Source organism: Balaenoptera acutorostrata, chromosome 16 (genome assembly GCF_949987535.1).
Source record: "Balaenoptera acutorostrata chromosome 16, mBalAcu1.1, whole genome shotgun sequence".
Lineage (NCBI taxonomy): Eukaryota > Metazoa > Chordata > Mammalia > Artiodactyla > Balaenopteridae > Balaenoptera > Balaenoptera acutorostrata.
This window is the reverse complement of record NC_080079.1, coordinates 76513633-76533126: the sequence shown is the minus strand read 5'-3', so window position 1 is coordinate 76533126 and position 19494 is coordinate 76513633. Positions and strand designations below refer to the sequence as shown.

Sequence of the window (19494 nt, the reverse complement as noted above, 5' to 3'; positions counted from 1 at the left end):
GGGAATATTTTCAATAAAAGCTGAGGGTAAAATACTGACCTGCACAGTTCTAAGAGTTTAGGATATACCCTTTAGTTCAGGTTGAAAGAAAAGCACTGGAAATCTAGGGACAAGGCAGAGAGAAATTCAAAGTTCATCACCTTAACTGAACCTCTCAACTCCCCAAAAGACAAGAGACGGAGAACAGAAGCACCTGGGAGAGACACATAACTGGTTCACAGGCATAAATTTGGGATGAAACTGTACACTACTACTGTAAACCGACAGTGTCACAAATATTAACGGGTAATTAATATATAACCAGGAGATTGCCATATTTACCTTAGGTTATTTAAGAGATCAGATTGAAACTAAAGAGTGACATGAAGTCCTCTGAACATGGGGGCCTTACAAGGTAATCTGGTCCACTCCCTAAACTTCTTCTGTCGGTGTTACACCAACTATTCAAGAAAAAAATTTACCTCATTTTTAGAGACCTACACTAAAGAGGAGTTCATTCATAGCCAGGATTTGAGCTTGAATCCAGTGTTTCGTGCTCTACTCATAACCCACTTGGTCACCAATACCCGTCATAGCCATCTCAAAGTGTCAGAGTAACAAACAAATGTGATAACACGGAAACACTGAAAGCTAACTGTGAAGACAGTTCTTCTCTGGGTTAAAGCCCATCTTACATTCTTCTTGAAGGTCGTTGTTAAAACAGAGGTTAGACCACTGCAAATGTTATTCTATTCTAAACCGAGAAGTCTCATGAGATCAACGTGAGCTGAACTGGTTGGGGGAAAATACACAGGGAAGAATGTATGCCCTGAGCCGGGCCTTGAAAACCACCCTGTCTGTCCCCAGGTTCTGACCTCAAGCGGCAGGACCTAACCCTGGCCGGCAGGGTGTCACCCCAGCAACCTGGGACGCTGGGGAGACTCAAGAAAGCAGCTCACCAAACACCTCACTCAACACACCCTAATATCCTGCATACACAGCAGAGGCCAGCAGACTAGCCTTCCTAAGACATGTGCACCAGAGGGCATAACTACCCTGTTATACTGTGTCTAAGATGCTCAGCCACTTGACAGTAACACACGCTTCTGAAGAGGTGGGATCCGAAATTTGCTATCAATATGACAACTTCTGACCCATTTTCCTCCTTTAAAATGGGTATACCACCTTTTTGCCATTTACCTATTTCACAAGTATAAGATGGGAACATTTATGATCTGACAACTTTAAATTGCTTTGGCTTCATGAAAATAGCATCTAAGCATTAAAAAAAATGTGCACTGTGGTAAAATACGTATTGTTATTATGACTTTCCAAGTAAAATTTGAAATATAAAAGACTCCAATGAAGTTACTAAGAGATCTGAATTAGCTTAATAACAAGTACATGTGGTATATTCTGTTTTGTCTGATTTAGAGATTCTAAGATATTGGTATAATCTTTACTAGTTGAAGCCATGTTCGAACTAATACCAATAGAAGCATTAACAACTATAAAGGATAAGGTAATTCCTTTAGTCTAGACTAGTGGTTCTCCAGCACAACAGAGCCAATGCTCCCTTTTATATTGCCCCAAAAACAACGTGAAATGGAATTACTGACCCACACAGGATTTCAAAGTCAACAAAATGTCATTTCACTGAAACAAAAGAAAAGTGATTTATAATAACATAATATGTATTTCAACATGTAAATGCTCAGGCATGACTGTACTAGGAAACACAACAAAGCAAGGAAATGCTTATTCCAAGGGTAAGAACCTGAACACTAAGTCTATGCCCATCAGCGCTTCAGGGCAAATCCCAGCTCTGCCAGGACTGACACAAGTCTTCATTTTCCTACTCAGAGAAACCAAGACTGAAAATATCACCATATGCAGAGACCATGAAGGACACGTAACCATGGACGATTTGGGAGGTGCTGGGGCAGGCTCCACAGGGAACGTTCCCTCACTGGAGGTTTCGTGAGGTCATGGTCCAGGCAGGTAAGGGATCAACAGGCCAAGCTAAGAGATTTCTATTTCCACACCTCTCTAAACACATAAATTGCTCCCTTCATCCTCCATGACCTCTTGACAGATTCTGAGCTGGCCTCATGCCATGTCTGTCACCACCGCTGGCCTCTAGGAACATGCCAATTCTTCTTCTATCCTGACTTCCCAAAACTACAGAATGCTCGACTAGGAAACTTATTTTGCTATTATCTGATTTTGACCTTCATTTTAGAGGTTAGTAAATTTAGTCTGATTTAAGGTCGTAAAGACTGTTAAAAGCAAAGCTAGAGGCCTCTTGATTACCAGGCCAGGAGTGTGTTCACTGTACCACATTTAAAGAATGATAAGCTTAATATTAACAGATTCTTCCAAGAAACTGAAACTTCGGGAAAACAAACAACAACAAAAATTTAAAAGACAGACTGCCTGAAATTCCCCTCCATCCTTTCAGAGCTTCACATAGTTTCTCTGAAATCAAGCAGGTAAAAATATTAGTAGATATGCACTATAATGTGTAATTCTTTTCATGGTAAGAGCTTTATTTAATTTTTAAAATAAATTTATTTTATTTATTTATTTTTGGCTGCGTTGGGTCTTCGTTGCTGCACGCGGGCTTCCTCTAGTTGCAGCGAGCAGGGGCTACTCCTTGTTGTGGTGCGCGGGCTTCTCATTGTGGTGGCTTCTCTTGTTGTGGAGCACGGGCTCTAGGTGCACGGGCTTCAGGAGTTGTGGCACGCAAGCTCAGTAGTTGTGGCACACAGGCTTAGTTGCTCTACAGCATGTGGGCTCTTGCCAGACCAGGGCTTGAACCTGTGTCCCCTGCATTAGCAGGCAGATTCTTAACCACTGCACCACCAGGGAAGCCCAAGAGCTTTTTTTTAAATAATAGCCTAGCATTCCACTGTTTGGATGTTCTGTATTTTGCTTAATTAACTGCTTCTTATTGGATATCTAGGCTATTCCTCTTCTAGTATTCACTTAGTGGGTAGTAAACAGTTAATGAATCAATGAGAAATGTTTGTATCCATCCAATTAAAAAAAAAAACTGTCACAAAACAAAAACACAAAAAAGGACAAAGAAAGCAACCCCACTTGCAAGGTTAAGACTGAGAATTTTAAAAACAAGGAAAAAAACTCTACAAATAAAATTGTCTTTTTAGAATACACCAAATTCTACATTATAACTACCCTAACAGTCAAACATGTCTTCTTCTCCATCCCCCCTTATTCAGCTATTTAATATTCTCCTAGATAACCATGCCAATTCACAATGGAAAATTACCTGCATTTAAAATACACAGTCCCTTCGTGGCTTCCATCATGCTTTCCCCTCTCGGGATTGTCCCATTCTACTCCTAACCAGAGTCCTGGCAGAACAAGAAAAACAAAATGAGCATTAAATTAGGACAGAGGTGATGCTCCATATTTCTGCAAGCAAATACAGTTTGCAATGGAAACCACAGCACACAGATACCACTGGGGGAGAAAGAAATGTCTTTAGGAAAAGACAAGTTAACCTCAGACTCAGGACTTAATCAGCAAATGCAATAGCAAGTTTGGTTCAAAAAGCCAACAAAAAACACAACTGCAGAAAACAACAGTAGCTAAAATTTACAGACAGAAAGTAGAATGGTGGTTGCCAGGAGCTAAGGGGAGGGGAGAATGGGGAGTTCTTGTTTAATGGGTACAGAGTTTCAGTTTTGCAAAATGAAAAGAGTCCTGGAGATGGATGGTGGTGATAACTATGACAATGTTACTGTACTTAATACCACTGAACTGTACACTTAAAAGTGGTAAAATGGTAAGTTTAGTTATGTATAACTTACCACAATTAAAAAAAAATATATATATATATATACACACATATAAGATATCTCTTTCAAAGCACCAGAGAGCTAACAAGGCACTGAAGAATTACAAGGCCAAAATCTGAGAGAAAAGGGAAACCCAGAGTTAAACGAAGTCTTAAAGCAAATTTTTCCCCTCAAGGCATCTGCTGATTCTGGAAGAAAAGGCTGAAAAGCCAAAAAGCTGAACAGAGCTTTGGCCAGAGCTTTTGAGGGACTAAGAGGTCAATAATGAAAATTATAGCCTCCCAAGGAAGATGGAGGTTGCAAGAAACTCTCTAGGTTTTGTACTGGAGCTTGAAATGCCTTGATTCTAAGAGTTAAGAAGGAACCAACTCTAGGGCTTCCCTGGTGGTGCAGTGGTTGAGAGTCTGCGTGCCAATGCAGGGGACACGGGTTCGAGCCCTGGTCTGGGAAGATCCCACATGCCGCGGAGCAACTAAGCCCGTGAGCCACAACTACTGAGCCTGTGCGTCTGGAGTGTGTGCTCCGCAACAAGAGAGGCCACGATAGTGAGAGGCCTGAGCACCGCGATGAAGAGTGGCCCCCGCTCGCCGCAACTAGAGAAAGCCCTCACACAGAAACGAAGACCCAACACAGCCAAAAATAAATAAAAATTAATTAATTAATTAAAAAAAAAAAGAAGGAACCAACTCTAAACAGATTAGCCCTTGAAGGGACTGAAGGTCAACTTCAAATAATCTCATTCCTAGATTTGTTTAAGTGATCTGGGATTGCCACGGACCCTCGCCATCTGCCGGAGTTAACTTCAGTCCTCTCTGGAGGAAGCTAACACCATTGCAAAGCTCAAATTATAACTCTTTATAATCAATATCTGGCACTCAAACAAAAACAACCAAGCATAGAAAAAGATAAGCATCTATGACTGAAAACCAAGAAAAACAACAGCCAACAACAGTAAATCCACTGGGCATCTGCATAATAGAGTTTTACATATGTTTAATAGTTTCAGGAAAACAAAAGATAAAATTGAGAACTTCAGCAGAAGTATTTTTAAACTTTTTTCAAACCCTAAATGGAAATTCTGGAACTGAAAAATTCAATAATTCAAATTATAATTCAGGGGGCTTCCCAGGTAGCACAGTGGTTAAGAATCCGCCTGCCAGTGCAGGGGACACGGGTTCGAGCCCTGGTCCGGGAAGATCCCACATGCCGCGGAGCAACTAAGCCCGTGCGCCACAACTACTGAGCCCATGTGCCTAGAGCCCGTGCTCTGAAACAAAGAGAATCCACCACAATGAGAAGCCTGCGCACTGCAACAAAGAGTAGCCCCCACTCACCGCAACTAGAGAAAGCGCAGCAACAAAGACCCAATGCGGCCAAAAAGTAAATAAAATTAAATTAAAAAAAAAATTATAATTCAATGGATAGTTTTTTTTTACAATGGATTATATATAATTTTTTTTAAAAACAGGTCAGAAAAAAATATATACAGAACATAGCACAGTAACAAGTGACGAAAAACAGACTAACATGTAAGAGACACAGAGAATACAATGAAAAGGTCTACCATATATATAGCACTGGAGCCCCAAAAAGAGAGTAGGGAGAGATTGTGGAAAGAGCAATCTCTGAAGAAATAATGACTGAGACTATTACAAAACTAAAGAAAGCCATCAAGCCACACATTTAAGAAGGTCTAAGAACAATAACAGTACAAATGCAAGACAAACAAAAAACAACCACACACACAAAAAAAACAAAACAAAGCAAAACCAAACTCCACCAGTTGCCATATAACAAAGACAAAGAGAAAAATCTTAAAACAGCTCGGGGTGAGGGAGAGGAAACAGATTATCTCCAAAGGAAAACAACCAGAAATAGTTGACTGACTTCTCCATAGAAACAGTAAAAGCCAGAAAGCTAAATGAATAATATCTTCAAAATACTGGGGGGAAAAAAAAAGTTAAAAACAAACAAACAAAAAAACCCTGGTAATCTGGAACACTGTAATTGGTGAAAATATCCTTCAAAAAAGTAAAGGCAAGCAAGGAGCCTTGAATACCCAAAACAATCTTGGAAAAGAATAACAAAGTCAGAGGGCTTACAATTTCCAATTTCAAAACTTGCTACAAAGCTACTGTAATCAAAAAAGTGTGGTACTGTCATAAGGCTCAGATCAAAGGAGTAGAGTTGAGAATCCAGAAATAAACCCATACATGGTCAGTTGGTTTTTGACAAAAGTGTCAAGTCAACTCAACAGGAAAGGACAGTCTTTTCAACAAATGGTGCTGAGACAACTAGATACCCACATGCAAAAGAATGAATTTGGACACCCAACTCTCACAATAGATAAAAAAAAAATAACTCAACATAGATCAACAACCTAAATACAAGACCTAACACCGTAAGACTCTTAGAAGAAAACTTTATTTCTAAGGATTTATTTCTAATCCTAAAACTTAAGGATAAATCTATAAAACCATGGATTTGGCACTGGATTCTTAGATATGGCACCAAAAGCTCAAGCCACAAAAGAAAAAACAGATAAACTGGACTTCATAAAATTTAAACACTTTTGTACATCAAAGGTCATTAACAGAAATGGGTGAAAAATGTACCACTCTGGTGGGAGATGTTGATGATGGGGGAGGTTATGCGTGTGTGGGGGCAGGAGGTATATGGGAAATCTCTGTACCTTTCACTCAACTTTCTTGTGAACCTAAAGCTATTCTAAAAAACAAAGTCTATTTTTAAAAGGTTAAAATGGTGTGTAATTGATAAAAATATCAAATCACTATGTTGCACACCTGAAACTAATATAATGTTTTAAGTCAACTATACTTCAATAAAAAGATTAAAATGGTAAATTTTGTTACATATATTTTATAACAATTTTAAAATTTTAATGGAAAAAATGGGTAAAATGGCAAATTTTGTTTTATATATATGTAACCACAACTAAAAAAAAAATTTTTTTTAAGGCAACATAAAGGCAACTTCAACAAGGAAATATCAACAAGGGTGATCTTCAAGGAAAAAGAAAATTATCCCAGAAGGAAGCCTGAGGATACAGAGGGGAATGAAGGGCAACAAAATGGTAAATATATGGTAAGTCTAAATTAATACTGAAATACGAAACAACAGTAATATCAGCTCTTTGGGTTTAAAATACACATAGATTGGGCTTCTCTGGTGGCGCAGTGGTTAAGAATCCACCTGCCAATGCAGGGGACACAGGTTCGAGCCCTGGTCCGGGAAGATCCCACATGCTGCAGAGCAACTAAGCCCATGTGCCACAACTACTGAGCCCATGCTCTAGAGCCCGTGAGCCACAACTACTGAGCCCGTGTGCCAGAACTACTGAAGCCCGTGCGCCTAGAGCCCGTGTTCCGCAACAAGAGAAGCCACAGCAATGAGAAGCCCGTGCACCGCAACAAAGAGTTGCCCCCGCTCTCCGCAACTAGAGAAAGCCCACACACAGCAACAAAGACCCAACACAGCCAAAAATAAAATAAAATTTAAAAAAAAATTTAAATAAAATAAAATACACAGATTAAAATATCCAACATATAGACAAGGAAGCAGGTAAGTGGAATTAATGTTCAAGTGTTCTAAGGTCTTTGCATGAGTCCAGGAAGAAGTAAAATTACTAATTTTTATTAGGCTTTTATAAGTCAAAGACGTATGTTTTAATCTCTAGGGTAACCACTAAATAATAAAAATGTATAAATACCAAATTAGAGGGAAATTTTAAACTAATCAATCCAGTGAAAGAAAAAGAAAGCAAAAAAGAGCATAGGCAAGACAAATTAGAAAGTAAATAATTAGATGGTAGACATAAACCCAAATTATCAACAATTAAATAAAACGATAATGGACTAAATATTCTAGTTAAAAGAGAGCTTGCAAAAACTGTCCTCGGGATTTTGATAGGGATAGCCACTGAATCTGTAGATTGCTTTGGGTGGTACTGACATTTTAATAATATTAACTCTTCAAATCCATGAACATGGGATGTCTTTCTATTTATTTATGTCTTCTTTAATTTCTTTCAGCAGTGCATTATAGTTTTCATTGTACAAGTCTTTTACCTGCTTGGTTAGTTCTTAAGTATATTATTATTTTTGATGTGGTATAAACATACAATGCAATATTATTCAGCTTTAAAAAGGAAGGAAATTTTAACACATGCTACAGCATGTATGAACCCTGAGAACATTATACTAAGTGAAGTCATCCAGTCACAAAAGGACAAAAGCTGTATGATTCCACCTATATGAGGTACTTAGAGTAGTCAAATTCATGGAGACAGAAAGTCGAATGTAGTTTCCAGGGACTGGGGGAGGGGAGAATGGGAAACTACTGTTTAATGAGTATGAAGGTTCAGTTCGAGAAGATAAAAAAGGTTTTGGAGATGCATCACTTTGTGATGGTGGTTGCACAATATGAATGTATCTAATGCCACTGAATAGTACACTTAAAATATGTGAAAAATGTAACTTTTACGTTATGTGTATTTTACCACAATAAAAAATAAATAAAAATTTAAAAACTGAAATCAGAGTAGGTTCTCTCAACACAGTGGAATTCAGCTGGAAGTCAATAACACAGAATTCATTAGAAAATCCTCATATATTTAGAAAGTAAGGAATATCATTCTAAATTACCTTGCATCAAAAAAGAAAGCACAATGTCAATTAGAAAATATTTTGAAACAAATCATAATAAAAACACTACATGCCAAAATGTGGGGAATGCAGCTAAAAGTTGCATTTTGAGAGAAACTTACAGACTTAAATGTATATGTTAGGTTGAAGATGGAAAACAATCATCTGTCTCAAAATGTTAAGGGGAGAAAAACAAGTTAATTAAACCTACAGAAAGTAAAAGGAAGTAAATAATGAGGAGTGAAAATTAATAGGACAGGAAAATAAGTAAGACAGTTCTCTGCCCCAAAGCATCTTAAAGTTTTCTAATAGGGACAGATGTGTGAACTAACAGTCATTATATAATCAATCAATCTTGGAGTAAAAGTAAATACAGGTGTTATGGGAGCACAGATAAGAAGACAAGTTAATATTGCTGGGAGTAGTTATGGGAAAGACATACAGAGGTAGTAACACTTGAGGTCAGCCTTGAAGGGAAAATATGCCAGGTGAAGGCAGAGTGTGAGATTTCATAATCTGATTAGAGGACCTCAAAAAATCCTGAGTAGCTAGAGATAAAAGTGTTGCCCAAAGGTTGCACAGGAGCACGTAGTTCAGGAGAAAAAAACTAAAGGTGTTAAAAGAGATTGTGCCCAACTGTGTCAAAGAGGCTGCAACATGGTAAAAGCTTTAACTTTATCCTGCTTCTCCAGAGAACCCTATTTAATAAGCATGGAGAAAAGAAGACATACAGATGGCCAATAGGCACATAAAAAGATGCTCATCATCTAATTATTAGAGAAATGCAAATCAAAACTACAGTGAGGTACCACCTCACACCAGTCACAATGGACATCATTAAAAAGTCTACAAATAACAAACGCTGGAGGGGGTGTGGAGAAAAGGGAACACTCTTACACTGTTGGTGGGAATGTAAATTGGTTCAGCCACTATGGAAAACAGTATGGAGGTTCCTCAAAAAACTAAAAATACAGTTACCTTATGACCCAGCAATTCCACTCCTGGGCATATACCCAGATAAAACTATAATTCCAAAAGATACATGCACCCCAATGTTCACAGCAGCACTATTTACAATAGCTAAGACATGGAAGCAACCTAGATGTCCATCAACAGGTGAATGGATAAAGAAGATATGGTACATATATACAATGGACTATTACTCAGCCATTAAAAAGAATGAAATAATGCCATTTGCAGCAACGTGGATAGACCTAGACATTATCACACTAAGTGAAGTCAGACAGAGAAAGAGAAATACCATATGATATCACTTATATGTGGAATCTAAAGTATTGATACGACACAAATAAACATATCTACGAAACAGAAACAGACTCACGAACATAGAGAACAGACTTGTGGTTGCCAAGGCGGGGGGTAGGGAAAGACTGGGAGTTTGGGATTAGCAGATGCAAACTATTATATATAGAATGGATAAACAACAAAGTACTACTATATAATATGGGGAACTATATTTCATATCCTGTGATAAACCATAATGGAAAAGAATATGAAAAAGAATATATATATATGTATAACTGAATCACTTTGCTGTACAGCAGAAATTAACACAACATTGTAAATCAACTATACTTCAATAAAATTTTTTTAAAAAAGCATGGAGAAACATGACCTCAATTTTAAAGGTAAAAACTGAAGCTTGGGGCTTCCCTGGTGGCGCAGTGGTTGAGAGTCTGCCTGCTAATGCAGGGGACACGGGTTCGAGCCCTGGTCTGGGAGGATCCCACATGCCGCGGAGCAACTAGGCCCATGAGCCACAACTACTGAGCCTGCGCATCTGGAGCCTGTGCTCCGCAATGAGAGAGGCCGCAATAGTGAGAGGCCCGCGCACCGCGATGAAGAGTGGCCCCCGCTTGACACAACTAGAGAAAGCCTTCGCACAGAAACGAAGACCCAACACAGCCAAAAATAAATTAATTAATTAATCAATTTTTAAAAAAAAGGTGTCTCTCAAATTTAAAAAAACAAAAAACAAAACAAAACAAAAACTGAAGCTTGGGGAAAATATGTGACTTGTTAAAGGGAAAACTCTGTTTCTTCCACTAATCTCACAACACTTCTGACACCAGATGTGTGGGTTTTTCCACACCAAGAGATTCTCCAGTTCTTGGCGGACACGAGGGGGTGCTGCAATTCAACTCAATTCTGACACAGACTGCCTGGAGTTAGTGCAGACCCCTAGGTTAAGGGCTCAGTCCCACAAGACTGCCCCCGCTTGAGACGCTAGTCTCAAGTCCCAGGCTGTCACCTGTACTTCTCACCAACAGCCTATAAATCAGGGGTCTCCACATTCCTTCCTAAAAATTCCTAATTTGCTAGAACAGCTCAGAGAACTCAGGGAAACACTTATGCTTACCAGTTTATTATAACGGATATAATAAAGGAGACAGATGAAGAGGTACATAGGGCAAGGTCCGGAACAGTCCTGCGTGCAGGAGTCTCTCCCTGTGGAGTTTGGGGCACGACCCTCTCAGCATGTACATGGGCTCACCAACCTGAAGCTCTCCAAATACACAGTTTAGGGATTTTCATGGAGACTTCGGAGACTTCATCAAGTAGGCATGATTGATTACTAACTCTATCTCCAATCCTCTTCCCTCCCCAGAAGATAGGAATGGGACTGAAACTTGCAGCCTCTTAATCATGCTGTGGTCTTTCTGGTGACTAGTCCCCAGTCTGATGCTACTAGGGGATTTCATCAGTCTGGAGATTCCAAGGGCCTTAGATGCTCTTGTGTCAGGAACTGAGGTCAAAGACCAAATATGAGAACGAAAGAGGCTCCTGGCATCCCCCCACTCAGGAAATTACATGGGTTTTAGGAGCTCTGTGTCAGGAACCTGATGCAGAGACCAATATCTATTTCTTATTGTCACAACTGCCAAAATAACATAGCCAAAAAGAACCAGATCCTGTACTAGCACACACACAATTCTTTTGTGTCCTAATCCACTTTTTATCAAACAAACGCCTTTATATAAGAAGTAAATACGGTTAATGCTATTCATCATAAAAGCCATGAGAATGAGTTAAGTTGATGGATATTACCAAGAAGAATGCACAACACAAGGCCATTCTTCCTCAATACAAAGAACAAGTCACAACTCAAGCTAACACAGGTGGAAAAAGCAAGGCCAGCGCTCAGTTGTGATGAGCCGTGACTCTGATGAAGAATCACTACTGTTTGGCAAGCTATTGCCCAGGAGCCAGTGCATTAAAGACAGAGCAGCAAGCAGAGAAAGCAGTGTAGTACATCTGAGAGAGGAGAGAGGAGTGGTAGCTGGGCAGGACTTCCTCATCAGTTAGCTCCCAAGAGTGTAAGATCCGGCTCTGCCTTCCACATGCCAGGGGTGATAAGACCTTGATTAGCCACAGTCTAGCACATTCAAATGCACGAAAGATTGAAGCAGACACGAGAATATAAATTTATTAATTTACAATGATAAATAAAACTGTCACACACAAGCCTAAATCTCTTGACTAACGTGAGGACTCCAGTCTCTCCTGGGACATCAAGACACGTGAAAAACCAGTTGTAATCAGACCCAACCTCACTAAAATCACAAGATTTAAAAACAATGACTCCAACAGCCCAGCAGTCACACTCCTTGGTATTTACCTAAATGGGCTGAAACTTACGTCTACACAAAAGCCTGCACACAGGTGTTCCCAGAAGCTTTATTCCTAACGGCCAAAACTTGGACACATGGACAAATATTCCATCTAGACAATGGAATATTATTTACTGCTAAAAAGAAATGAGCTATCAAGACATGAAAAGACATGGAGGAAACTTCAATGCAGATTACTAAGTGAAAAAAGGCAATGTGAAAAGGCTACATATAGTAGGATTCCAACTATATGAATTTCTGGAAAAGGCAAAACTATGGAGACAGTAAAAAGATCGATGATTACCACAGCTTAGGGGTGGAGAGAGGAATGAATAAGCAGAACACAGGAGATTTCTAAGCCAGTGAAACTATTCCATGTGATATTATAATAGTGGACAAATGTCACTGAACACTTGTCAAAACCCACAGAATGTACAACAGCAAGAGTGAGCTCCAATACTAAGTGAGGGACTCTGGGTGACGGAGATGTGTCAGTTTAGGCTCATCCACTGTAACAGATGTACTGCTCTGGAGCTGGGTGTTGATAGTGGGGAGGCTGTGCTGTTGTGGGCACTCTCTGTACTTTCTGCTCACTTTTTCTGTGAGCCTAAATTGCTCTAAAAAATGGACTATTTTTAAAAAAATAATAACTCCATATATATGATCAATATATTCTACTCCTGTAAACATACTAACATGAGAAGCCACACCATAACTCAGGAGATTGCTTGGTGAGCATGAAATACAAACTAGACGAGTTCGATAAATGGAATATTTAATGGTGTTTGGTAGAAGTATCTAGACCTGTCTATCTCATAAGGTCAGTAACCTTAACACTGAGATAGGAATCATCTCAAGTCCACTGGCTGTAACTCCTGGATCTACCTCCACGCTAGGGCTGTGCCAGGGATACAGTCCCTTTGCCTTCCCTCTTCGAAGTCTAAGATGGGCGCTGCCAACATCTGCCTTGGCGATTCTTTTGTCCTGACTTCCTGGGCTGACCAACTCCTGAGATAACTAACACTTGTTTTTTTTTTCTTTAAAGATATATGACTACACTCAAGTCATCCAAGTGAGAAATTCAGAGAATCTTCCATCTCCATTGAGTGATGTTGCTAATCTGATTCACTGTTGATCTTCACAAAATTACTCTCAGAGAGAGTACCAGCTTAGCACCTCCAAATACTGTCCACAGGTCATAGCTGAAACGAAGTCAAAGTTTCAATCCTCCAACAGCTGGAATCACTTTGCTACACGGTTAGTCTAAAAAACCTTGGGGTCTTTGAAATTATGAAGTAGGTTATTTTTAACACTACCCTAGGCAGTCTTAGGAATATTCCAGTGCCTCCTGGAGGTAGGCTCTTGCTGTTAATCTGTAATCTGTAGCTCGAGAATGTCCTTAAAAGATTTACAATAACATACAATTTTTAAAAATTTCAGGGGAGAGGGCTCCAATCAAGATGGCGGAGTAGCAGGATACATCCCACAAATACATCAAAAATACAACTACAAACAGAACAATTCTCACAAAACACCTACTGAACACAAGTAGAAGACCTCAAACACCTGAAAAGACAAGAAAGATCTCTACGTAACTGGATAAGACGATAAGAAAAAAATAAAAAAGAGGAAGTGGGATGGGACCTGCACCTCTAGGAGGGAGCTGGAAAAAAAAGAAAGGTTCCCGCACCCTGGGAAGCCCCATCACTGGAGGGGAGATCAGCCGGGACAGAAAAGGAGCTTCAGAGGCTCAGAGAAGAGTGCAACAACCAGTTTGCGGCAGGCAGACAACAGAGAGACCTACACAGATCGTCTGTGCCACAACCCTGCGTCCCCCAGTCTGAGACGTGCATCCGCTGGTACCGGTGGGGGCTGGGTGCTGAAACTCGGGGTGTAGAGGACAAACCCGGGGAGAGGACTGGTGTTGGCTGAGTGGAGAGAGCCTGAGGGGCTGGAGTGTGGCACAGCCACAAACGGGGGTGGTTGAGGAAGAAGCCTGGGCCCGCCATAGAAGCATAGCGCCACTGATCAGTGTCGCATGAGGGGACAGCCTCTGGCTCCACGCACAGGCCCCCTGCGGGCTTCAGGAGAGCACACCGCAGCCACTGCCTTGGCCGGCTCCTGCCTGGGCAAGCTCACTGGTCCCAGCGGCCACCCAGGCGGGCTCCCATGCCAACCACCACCTTGGCAGGCCCCCGGAGCAGATGCCAGCAGGTTGCCCATGCACAGAGGTGGACCTGAACCACAGCGGAGCGCCAGCAGTTGCATGACTCAGGAAGCAGAGCTGAAATCTCTCCCTGCCGCTGCATGAGCTGCGGGTTTACACCTCTGGCTTTGTAAATTCAGCGCCTGTGAGACATCTGAACGGACAATGGGTGCTCCCATGGCTGGGACGGGTATGGCCTTAGCAGCTGTGGGCTTTGTGGGTGCGTGGAAACGGGGACTGGGCCAGGACAGGGTCTGAGCTGCCTCTATAGCTCCCACTGCAGGTCCAGATGCACAACTGCTGCAGTCCTGGGACCTGACTTCAGTGGGTCTACGCTGGTGGCTTTGTGAAAACAATGCCTGAGAGACACCAGGGCTAATTGCCAGCATACCCAAGGCTGAGGCAGGGCCAAGGGCAATGGCAACAACAGTGTACTTTTGTGAGCCTGCACAACAGGTGAAAGGTGACATAACAGAGAAAACTCACCAGTGAAAAGCTCTGGGGAATTCCCTGGTGGTGCAGTGGTTAAGAATCCACTTGCCAGGGGCTTCCCTGGTGGCACACTGTTTAAGGATCTGCCTGCAAATGCAGGGGACACGGGTTTGAGCCCTGGTCTGGGAAGATCCCACATGCCGTGGAGCAACTAGGCCTGTGCGCCACAACTACTGAGCCTGTGCTCTAGAGCCCGTGCTCCACAACGAGAAGCCACCACAATGAGAAGCCCGCACACCGCAATGAAAAGTAGCCCCCACTCGCCACAACAAGAGAGAGCTCGCACGCAGCAACGAAGACCCAGCGCAGCCAAAAATAAATAAATAAAATTAATTAATTAATTTTTTTTAAAAAGAAAAGAAAACCTCCAGCAGAGGAATACTCAGTGGCTCCTCTCCCAGTGGGAGCACTCCAATCCCACCTACCTCGCACTGTAGCCCAGAAACACAGCTCAGAAACGGATCTGAGGGCTTCTACTCCAAAAACTAGGGAGTAGACCCTGCCCCTGAAAGGGCAGTGACAACCACAGAGCAAAGAGAAGGCCCCACTCAATATCCAGGGCAGGCTCTGATCACCACAACACCAGTCACACTACCTATCAATGGGATAATGCCAGCATACACTGAGGAAAGAGGTGGCAGACACACATACTAAAAACAACCCTCACACCATAAATACCAAGCCCATGCAGGCTACACAGAGATGCTCTCACATAAAAATAGCCTCCAAGACTAACAGTCTCCTCTAATAGTCTATTTTTATTATCCACTCGCATCAATGGACAGATCTTCTAGATAAAAAATCAACAAGGCAACAGAGATCCTAAATGATACAATAAAACAGTTAGATTCAATTGATATTTTGAGGGCATTACATCCAAAAACAAACCAAAAAAAACCAGAATACACATTCTTTTCAAGAATGGAACATTCTCTAGAATTGACCACATACTAGGGCACAAAACAAGCCTCAACAAATGCAAGAGTACAGAAATTATCTCAAGCATCTTCTCTGACCACAAGGGCATGAAACTAGAAATCAGCCACAGGGAAAGAAATGACAAAAAAAATGATTACATGGAAACTAAACAACATGCTACTAAAAAACCAATGCATCAACAAGGAAATTTTAAAAATTTAGGATTTCCCTGGTGATCTAGTGGCTAAGACTCCATGCTCCCAATTCAGGGGGCCTGGGTTCAACCCCTGGTCGGGGAACTAGAGCTCTCATGCCACAACTAAACAGTTCGCATGCCGGAACTAAAGATCCCGCACGCAGCAACAAAGATCCCACGTGCCGCAACTAAGACCCGGCGCAGCCAAATAAATAAATATATATATTTTAAAATATACTAAAAAAATTTAAAATACCTTGAGACAAACGACAATGAAAACAAAATCATATAAAAATCTATGGGATGCAGCCAAAGCAGTTCTTAGAGTTCATAGCAGTAGAGGTCTTCCTGAGAAAACAAGAAAAATCTAAAATAAACAACCTAAAATACCACCAAAAAAAAATTAGAAAAAGAAAAACAAACAAAACCTAAAGTCAGGAGAAAGAAGGAAATAATAAAGATAAGGAAGGAAATAAATAAAATAGAGATTAAAGAGCAATAGAAAAAATGTCAATAAAATCAGGAGCTTGTTCTTTGAAAAGGCAAACAAAATTGATAAGCCTCTGGCTAGGCTCACCAAAAAGAAAAGAGAGAGAGAACCCAAATTAAATAAATAAAGAAATAAAAAAGGAGAAATCTCAACCAGTACCACAGGAATACAAAAAACCATAAGGAATACTATGAACAATTACATGCCAACAAATTTAACAACCTGGAAGAAATGGACAACTTTCTAGAAACACACAGCCCACCAAAACTGAATCAAGAAAAAAATAGATAATTTGAACAGATCAATCACTAGAAGTGAAATAGAATCTGTAGTTTTAAAAAAACTCCCGGGGGGAGGGGGAGAAGATGGCGGAAGAGTAAGACGTGGAGATCACCTTCCTTCCCACAGATACAGTAGAAATACATCTACACGTGGAACTGCTCCTACAGAACACCCACTGAACGCTGGCAGAAAACGTCCGACCTCCAAAAAGGCAAGAAACTCCCCCCGTACTTGGGTAGGGCAAAAGAAAAAAGAAATAACAGAGACAAAAGAATAGGGACGGCACCTGCACCAGTGGGAGGGAGCTGTGAAGGAGGAAAGGTTTCCACGCACTAGGAAGCCCCTTCGCGGACAGAGACTGCGGGTGGCGGAGGGGGAAGCTTCGGAGCCACGGAGGAGAGCGCAGCCACAGGGGTGCAGAGGGCAAAGCGGAGAGATTCCCGCACGGAGGCTCGGCGCCGAGCAGCACTCACCAGCCCGAGAGGCTTGTCTGCTCACCCGCCGGGGCGGGCGGGGCTGGGAGCTGAGGCTCGGCTTCCGTCGGATCGCAGGGAGAGGACTGGGGTTGGCGGCGTGAACACAGCCTGAAGGGGTTGGCGCACCACAGCTAGCCGGGAGGGAGACCGGGAAAAGGTCTGCAGCTGCCGAAGAGGCAAGAGACTTTTTCTTGCCTCTTTGTTTCACGGCGCGCAAGGAGAGGGGATTCAGAGCGCCGCCTAAACGAACTCCACAGACGGGCGCGAGCCGCGGTTATCAGCGCGGACCCCAGAGACGGGCATGAGACGCTGGGGCTGCTGCTGCCGCCTCCAAAAAGCCTGTGTGTGAGCACAGGTCACTCTCCACACCGCCCCTCCTGGTAGCCTGTGCAGCCTGCCACTGCCAGGGTCCCGGGATCCGGGGACAACATCCCCGGGAGAACGCACTGCGCGCCTCAGGCTGGTGCAACGTCACGCCGGCCTCGGCCGCCGCAGGCTCGCCCCGCCTCCTCTGTACCGCTCCCTCCCCCTGGCCTGAGTGAGCCAGAGCCCCCGAAGCAGCTGCTCCTTTAACCCCGTCCTGTCTGGGCGGGGAACAGACGCCCTCAGGCGACCTACACGCAGAGGCGGGTCCAAATCCAAAGCTGAACCCCAGGAGCTGTGCGAACAGGGAAGAGAAGGGGAAATCTCTCCCAGCAGCCTCAGAAGCAGCGGATTAAAACTCCACAAACAACTTGATGTGCCTGATCTGTTGAATACCTGAATAGACAACGAATCATCCCAAATTCAGGAGGTGGACTCTGGGAGCAGGAGATATTAATTTTTCCCCTTTTCCTTTTTTTTGTGAGTGTATATGTATATGCTTCTGGGTGAGATTCTGTCTGTATAGCTTTGCTTTACAATAGCTTTATTTTACTTCACTATATTATAGCCTCTTTCTTTCTATTTTTTCTCCCTTTTACTCTGAGCCGTGTGGACGAAAGGCTCTTGGTGCTCCAGCCAGGCATCAGGGCCGTGCCTCTGAGGTGGGAGAGCCAACTTCAGAACACTGGTCCACAAGAGACCTCCCAGCTCCACGTAATACCAAACGGCAAAAATCTCCCAGAGATCTCCATCTCAACATCAAGACCCAGCTTCACTCAACGACCAGCAAGCTACAGTGCTGGACACCCTATGCCAAACAACTAGCTAGACAGGAACACAACCCCATCCATTAGCAGAGAGGCTGCCTAAAATCATAATAAGGCCACAGACACCCCAAAATACACCACCAGACGTGGACGTGCCCACCAGAAAGACAAGATCCAGCCTCATCCACCAGAACTCAGGCACTAGTTCCCTCCACCAGGAAGCCTACACAACCCACTGAACCAACCTTAGCCACTGGGGACAGATACCAAAAACAACGGGAACTACGAACCTGCAGCCTGTGAAAAGGAGACCCCAAACACAGTAAGATAGGCAAAATGAGACGACAGAAAAACACACAGCAGATGAAGGAGCAGGCTCAAAACACACTGGACTTAACAAATGAAGAGGAAATAGGTAGTCTACCTGAAAAAGAATTCAGAATAATGATAGTAAGGATGATCCAAAATCTTGGAAATAGAATAGACAAAATGCAAGAAACATTTAACAAGGATGTAGAAGAACTAAAGAGGAATCAAGCAATGATGAAAAACACAATAAATGAAATTAAAAATACTCTAGATGGGATCAATAGTAGAATAACTGAGGCAGAAGAAAGGATAAGTGACCTGGAAGATAAAATGGTGGAAATAACTACTACAGAGCAGGATAAAGAAAAAAGAATGAAAAGAACTGAGGACAGTCTCAGGGACCTCTGGGACAACATTAAACGCACCAACATTCGAATTATAGGGGTACCAGAAGAAGAAGAGAAAAAGAAAGGGACTGAGAAAATTTTTGAAGAGATTATAGTTGAAAACTTCCCTAATATGGGAAAGGAAATAGTTAATCAAGTCCTGGAAGCACAGAGAGTCCCATACAGGATAAACCCAAGGAGGAACACGCCAAGACACATATTAATCAAACTGTCAAAAATTAAATATAAGGAAAACATATTAAAGGCAGCAAGGGAAAAAAAACAAATAACACACAAGGGAATCCCCATAAGGTTAACATCTGATCTATCAGCAGAAACTCTACAAGCCAGAAGGGAGTGGCAGGATATACTTAAAGTGATGAAGGAGAAAAACCTACAACCAAGATTACTCTACCCAGCAAGGATCTCATTCAGATTCGATGGAGAAATTAAAACCTTTACAGACAAGCAAAAGCTGAGAGAGTTCAGCACCACCAAACCAGCTTTACA

General features: G+C 42.0%; 1 protein-coding gene across 4 annotated transcripts in view; it reads right to left on the bottom strand.

Moving 5' to 3' along the window:
• The window catches only part of TBCE (tubulin folding cofactor E), a 121243-nt gene that overhangs the window by 36491 nt on the left and 65258 nt on the right, over positions 1-19494 (bottom strand). For 3 of the 4 annotated variants that reach the window (XR_009005744.1, XM_057531607.1, XM_007170767.2), the window contains exon 3: positions 3272-3356. The exons of the other annotated variant lie outside the window; for it this stretch is intronic. Coding sequence is in view for 2 of the 3 variants with exons in the window: in XM_057531607.1 (XP_057387590.1) it covers positions 3272-3356 (85 nt within the window). In the remaining variant the exon portion in view is untranslated. The remainder of the gene's footprint in view (positions 1-3271; positions 3357-19494) is intronic. 4 annotated transcript variants of the gene reach the window in all.